The 7018-nt window shown below is 46.3% G+C and overlaps 1 protein-coding gene across 10 annotated transcripts in view; it reads left to right on the top strand.

The window, feature by feature from the left end:
- Ralgps1 (Ral GEF with PH domain and SH3 binding motif 1) overlaps positions 1–7018 on the top strand; it is a 259202-nt gene that overhangs the window by 98357 nt on the left and 153827 nt on the right. For all 10 annotated transcript variants that reach the window (XM_013513184.1, XM_005382445.2, XM_005382439.2 and 7 more), the window contains exon 5: positions 2476–2559. In XM_013513184.1, coding sequence (XP_013368638.1) covers positions 2476–2559 — 84 coding nt within the window. The remainder of the gene's footprint in view (positions 1–2475; positions 2560–7018) is intronic.

Below are 7018 nucleotides of genomic sequence, written 5' to 3'. Positions count from 1 at the left end.
ACACACACACACACACACACACACACACACACACACCCCTTCTGCTATTTTTTTTAAAGCAAGAACAGTATGGAGGGAGCAGTTATCAACAGAGAGAAATTAGGCAGCAAGCATGCCCCAGTCCTGAACATCAGTGTATGAGCTGGGCTTTATATTTAATTATAACCCATACTTTCCCAGCACTGGCTTTGGAATCCTCAGGGGAAGAGGCCTTTGTCCTGACACACAAATTCTAAAGGGGCAGTGATACACATTTGCAGGATGATCCAGGTCTGTGATTGTGTGGGTGTGCATGGCCCTGGGCTTGAACTCAGGGCCTTCGCACTGAGCTAGCCCTTTTTATTTTTTGTTTTGGGAGAAAGTCTCATTAAATTGCTAAGTTGCCCAGGCTGGACTCAAACTTTCAATCTCCTGTCTCAGCCTTCTGGAATGCTAGAATTACAGGCATGTGCCACCACAACCAGCATGAGTATATGTTTTAATGGGGGAGGGGTAATAAATGCCAATGATGCAGGTCAAATATACATTTGAAATGAAATACAGATATTCATTTTCAGAACATAGAGAATCATAGTGAGCAGAGGTAAATGCTACATCACTAAGAGATTCATATTTGATTTTGAGAAGTGGAGTCATAGTCTTCATTCAAGAAAAGAACACTGAGCCCTTTTCCTGTTTATTAAAATTTGGTATGAGAATTACATGAGAGGACATATGTGGAGTGCCTGGTCTAATACCTGCATAGAGGCAATTCTCACTAAATGGAGGCTTTAGTTAATCGCTGTCATTGCTCTTAGTTGGAGGGTGTGAAGGACTTGGCAAGTTGGCTGTGTTTTCTCATGGCAGTGGCTGAGTACAGTGATGCCATTTATGGGTGGGAGGCAGCCAGGAAGAGGTGTGTCTTAGGTCCTGGCTGGTTCCCATGCTGTCCTGCCTCTAGGCTGTGCATTTGTAGCCAGAGCTGCCCATTGCCTTTAGCCAGGGTCCCACGTGCACCTGTGTGAAGCTTTTCTTTCCTTTCTCCCGTCAGATTTTATTGGTTCATTATAGATATACACAGTGATCACATTCATCATAGAGAATTTGTACCTGTACATAATATAACTTATTTTTCCCCATCCCCCTGCCCTCTCTTCAACCCCTCCACCCCTCCCCATGTACAAAAGCTTTGTTTCCATTTTTTCCTTCTTTTCTCATTTTTAAAACTTTTCCCTTCTTTCTTTTTTCCCTCGCCCTCCTTTGTTCTTCTCCCCATTTGAACCTTTCTTCCTATTTCAGAATACCTTTTATACCTTTTGGTCTATATTTACACTTGTGATTCTCACAGCAGAGCAATAAGGCAGTATTTACACATGTGTCTGATTTATTTCACTTAAAAGAATGGTCTCAAGGTGCAGCCATTTACCTAGAAATATCTTGAGCTTATCCTTTATGGCAGAGTAGTACTCCATTATGTAAAAGAACCATATCTTCTTTATCCATTCACCAGTTGATGGGCATTTGGGCTGTTTCCAAGATTTGGCTGTTACAAACTGGTACTGCTATAAACATGGGTGTGCATATATTGCTGTAGTATGATGTTTTTAATTCTTTCAAAGATTGTGTGGGGCTTTTCTGGGGCCTCTTGATGCATTTGACCAGCACGGCACTTAAGACATAATTGCCCAGTCAGCGAAGTTTGTCTTTGGCTATTACCTCTGCACACCCTGCCTTCCCCAACTTAATCTGTTCCTACTGGTGGGTTTCTCTTACCAAAGATCTTTAAAAGGTTCTAGGAGTGTGACAAAAAAGTTACTAATAACATTGAGAGCTGATATGAATTAATAGGAGATCTCAGAAGTCAGGGTAAAGAACCTCAGCATCAACTACATTTTCTCCATTTGCTGTCAGGGTTCACGAGGGTACAAGCTGGGAGTACTGGGCCTTTGGACGGTGGCTTTGCCTTCGTCCTTTTATATATCCCCAGATAACCCCTATTGTAATGGGTTGTACCCATTATCTCCAGATAGGAGCCAGCTTTACTGATAGGTGAAGCCTACGTAATTTGATTCTTCACATTAGGGTGATAAGACTATTGAAAAAGTAGAGAAAAGGCCCCTGAACAAGACATTAATAGGAACCTTCCCTTCTGCCTCCTTTTGGTAATATGAGAGATGTGAGGGGCCCACTAGAAAGGAATCCCAGGGCATCTGAGAAGCTTCTCTTGTTGCAGTACTGAGGGCATGTGGTGGAATGAAGAATATTTTGACAAATCTTGGTGGCCAGAGTTGTGGGGAAAGTATTTCTCCTTATCTCCAGTGGTTCCTGCATGTACAGCCACCTGCAGACCCAGCCTTCTTCTCCCACCTGGTGAAGATGGGTGTGGCCAAGACTTCAGCGCCCTTCCCACCTCCATGTTTACCTTCTAATGAGATGCCATGGTGTATTTTGCATCCTGATTAGAATTCCTGTTGAAAATGACTCTGTGCTTCCTAGGAACTAGCCAGCTGTGGATGGAGTAAGAAGGAGAAACATAGTCTCGCCCCCAACGTCGTGGCCTTTACCCGGAGGTTTAACCAGGTAAGCATCGCCCTTGCATGTGCCTGTGCAGATGGCAGTGTGTGTCCCTGTAGGCTGAAGCCCCATCAGGGTTCAATATGAGGCACCTGGCTCCAGTCCAGACCCCTCTTCCTAAACCATTCACCTTCATCCACTCTGGTGCCATTACAGTTCATTTTCACAAAGTAGGTAGAACTGAACATGCCTTTGCGATGCTGATATCACTCCAGGGGCTTTGATTACACATCAGCTAAAGTTCAGGCACCTTGCAGTGCTCTGGGAGGTCCTGCATGGGGTCCAGCCTCTTCCCCAGCCTGGCCCCTCCCTCTTCAGGATTTACATCTTGGCCTGCCATCTTGTCTGATGTTCCCTATCTCTGGCCTGCCACTCCCTGCTTTCCCCATGCTCTGTATTCTCAGGCCAGAACTCTTCTTCCCTGTTCAATATTGTCAGATCTTTGCTTGAGTGCTACTTCCTTAGGAACAGTTCCTGAGTCCCCAGCCTTTATGAGGTCCCCAGTCATCTGTCCTTCATCCTACCTTCTACTTCGTGTGATATTTTACTGACGCATCCTTGTTCTGTGTAATCTGTGATCTGTCTGTGCCTTCCTTGCCAGGGTGTGAGCTCTGTGAGAACAGGCACCCTGTCTGTCTTGTCACTGTGTCCCCATCGCCTTGCCCAGTGTCAGGCATCTATGTAACAGACCCGTAAGTAAGTCAATGTGGGATGAATGAATGAGGTGCCAGGAAACACTTCTTGCATTGAACTTCTTTGAATGTAAGCTCACCACCCCTGTACTATTCCAAACTGACTTGATCCATCTAGAAAGTTTGTTCCAGGTATGCAGAGCTGCGTATCCATTTATTGACTAACGATTGACCATGTGGACTAATGGAGGGGTGGGGCTTCTGATTTCCTAGCCAGAGCTCCCAGAGCATGACTGAAGGTAGAAAGCAAGCTGCAAGACTCCCTTTGCATAAGCTATAGCCCCAAATGGTGCTCTTGGCAGTTTTTCTTCTTTATTCTGGTTTTTCTGGTTTCACATGAGGACACTGGCCTAGGGGTTGCATAACATGCACGACTGGCCCTCAGGTGCTGAGGCTTGTGCTCCCTTGGGGCCTTGGGTCCAGCTGGGCCTTCCCTCTTGGAAATGCCTGGTTCTGTGCATCACTGTTGTTTTTTGTTTGTTTTTGTGATTTTTTTGTTTGTTTTTTTGCGGTACCAGGGATCGAACTCATGACCTTGTGTTTGCCAGGCAGGCGCTTATGCCACTGAGCTATATCCCCAGCCCCTCTGTGCATCACTGTTGCTCAACATCTCTAGTCCCTTCAAGTGTAGCGGAAGCCTCAGAGAGGCACCAGTTTGCTTTTTGAAGATCAGGGTTTGAGTCAGTGGTAGTGTTACTCAGTATAGTACAATAGAAGCCAAGAAAGGACTTCATACATCTGGGCTGGGGGCTGCACACCGTCTGTTTTGAAAAAAAGATGTTCCAAGCCTTTTTGCTTCTTTCCTCTTTCTTTAGAAAATTTTTTCAACTGGGCTTAGTCTTTTTTAAAATACAGATGTGCACAAACTATCAGGGGATTCATAGTTTCCTTAACGAAACTATTTGACTGGGAGCCAACTCAGTCCCCACCTTTGACCAGTCGCAGAGCTCCCAGAGGAGGGGCTGTTGGGGGATCTGATGTAATCTGCTTTGCATGCGGATGCCAGGTCAGCTTGGCAAAGGCAGTACAGCTTGTTCTGTGAACAATTGCATTGTGTCCAGCTCAGGCCAAGTGGTGAAATGAGCCAGAAGTGAAGGCCCATTTTCTCAAACAGAATGCTCTGGGAAATGGTCTTCCTGCTGACCCATCAGCTGCTGAGAGCCAGCAGCTCCTGGACATAGCACTGGTAGCTCTGGTTTGAAAACTGGCCAGAGGCCAGCCTGGTCAGCCACTGGAGCTGCTTTGTATGAGATGAACTCATTGGCGTCCCTTCCTAGCAGACTTTTCACATGTGAGACCGGGACTCCTCATCAGACTCCAGAGAAGAGAAAGGAGACCACTTACCGCTCAGAGCCTCAGTTTCCTTATCTGTAACTGAGAAGAACAATAGTAGTCACCTTGCACAACTGCTTCGAAGAGTAAATGGTATATAAAGAGCTTTCAGCATGGGTCTAGTACATGGTATCCATCCAGATGTTTCAAGGGAAGAAAAGGAAAACATGGAGGTCAGCTAATTAGAACGAAGTTGCCAGGGATTTGATGCAACATGTAGCCAAAACAAAAGGCAAGTGGGGAGTGTCCTGGCCAGTCCACCTGCCTCTCCCTGGGTCTGAGTCCCTTGGGATTCCTTCATAGAGTGGAAGGATAGCAGAGCTCAGCCAAGTTCACTAAAGGTCTGTTATATGCCAGGCCTGTGTCTCTACTCCAAGGAGTTCATCATATAGCCCAGAAGTTCTGCATCTCTTTTGGATCATGGATTCTTGTCAGAATCTGACATTATCACATATGAACCTATTCCCAGAAAATCCTCAGATGTATAAACTTGCATTTAAGTTTTGGGGTTTTGTTGTTGCCCTGAAGTGTGTGCAGGGGCACTGTAAGGGTCTCAGGATCAAAGAGACCCTGGTTTGAGTCCTAGCTCCACAGTTTATTAGCTGTGTAATCTTGGGGTGACTTGTGGTCTCTGTGAGCTCATCTTCCTCAGGAAGTATCTCAAGTGGTTTTTAAAGATTAAATGAGAATTGTGGGTGTAAAGAACTTGGCCTAGTACTTGGCACCTAGGAAATGAATCATGTTAACTTTTAAAAAGGGAGCAGTGTTGAAGGAACTCTAAGGCCGCAGTAGGAGAGAGGGGCCTAAGTGCGGATGTGAGGGTGGGGATTGGGTTCCAAGAATGCTGAGAATTCTGGAAAAGATGAAGGGGAAACTGGGAGAAACAAAGGTGCAACCGAGAGCCTGAGGACTGCTGCCGTTTGTGGATGGGCAATGGCAAGGGGCTGTACAGGAAGCCAAGCAAGGGCAACTGGGAGCAGGAAGAGTACTCAGGAAGGGTAGTATCTAGAATCCCTTTGAAGGTGAGGAATGCAGCAAATTGGGTCATCCAATAAGGCCAGAAAAGAGGCCTTGGAGCCTGGCAGCAAAGGCCTGCTGGTGACCTCAGCCAGACAGTTTGGTGGGGACATGGCAGGCAAAGTGGTGGGAGGTAGAGATGATGGAGAGGCCAGGAGGACGAGTAGCCAGGAAGTGGTCATGTTTTCTTCTTTGGGTAAAGCCTTGAGGATGTTCACATTTCGCATTGAAGTATCCAGTTAGATCAGGAAGTTAAAGATGAGCCCGAGAGAGGGATGATTAATGAAGTCAAGTGTGAGAAGAGGGAGAGGCTGAGACCCAGGGCCTCTTTCAGAGGAGATGTAAGGTGCTACTGCAGGCTGCCTTAGGTGTAGTGCAAGGAGGCCTGTGGCTCTTCTCTAGGGAAAGAGGAGGCAAAGGTGGGTTGGGGATCAGGCAATTGTGAGAAATCCACTCCACAGTAAGGGAGAGAGCTGGCTGTGGAAAGATGAAAGACTCTTAGGCAGCAACAGTGACCCAGATGAAACAGATTGTAGCTTTCAAAAGAGCATGTGGGCAGGTGGTCTTCTCTAGTTGTCCTTTGCAGGCTGGGACTAGGAGCAACCATCTACACACATGGGTTGGCAAAACAGAGTTTCTGGAAGGACCAAGAGGTATAGGAACTTCAAGCCCTGGTAAAGAAAGTGCTGAGTTGACAGTGATAGAAGATAGGTCTGCCTGAGAGGAAAAGGATGCTGTCTTAGTTACTTTCCTTGTTGCTGAGACAAAATACCTAACACCTAAAGTTAAAGGAAAAAAGTTTATTTCGGCACATAGTTTGCAGAGGTTTCAGTCCTTAATCAGCTGACTCCAAGGCAGGGTGGTGTGGCAGAGGGTCATCACTGTGGAGAAAAAAGTTCATGGCATGGAAGGAGGAAGGCAGGAGGCAGGAAAAGCAGCAAGCAACAGCAGCATCCCTCTTTTTGTCCCTTACATTCTAGCCAAGTTACATGCCCTTAGGGCAGGTGGCACTCACACCTGGGGTGGGGCTTCCCATTATCCACACCTAGATCTATACTAAACAATCAGTGGATGGACTAATTTAGTAATCACACACGCTTAATTCCAGCATCACACTTAATTCCAACATCACACACTCTAAATCCAGTCACTTGTGAAAAGCCCCAGCTATGACCACATGTGGTTTTAGGGAGAAATCTACACACAAGCTATAACAGATGGAGAAGGGCTGCCAGGGACAACAGGTGGTGATAAAACAGACCTGGCACAGGAAATCAAGGAGAAGGTGAGGCTTCAAAACTTGAAGGTGTAGCCCAAGACTGGGATGTATGTTGTGGTGTCAAGCAGTCCCTGGTAATCAAGAAGGTGGTGACAAAAGTGGTGGAGTTAACAGCTGAAGTGGTCAGGGGGCCTGAGGTCATGGT

This window comes from Chinchilla lanigera, unplaced genomic scaffold (genome assembly GCF_000276665.1).
Source record: "Chinchilla lanigera isolate Chin_1 unplaced genomic scaffold, ChiLan1.0 scaffold00018, whole genome shotgun sequence".
Classification (NCBI taxonomy): domain Eukaryota; kingdom Metazoa; phylum Chordata; class Mammalia; order Rodentia; family Chinchillidae; genus Chinchilla; species Chinchilla lanigera.
This window is presented reverse-complemented; position numbering and strand designations above follow the sequence as displayed.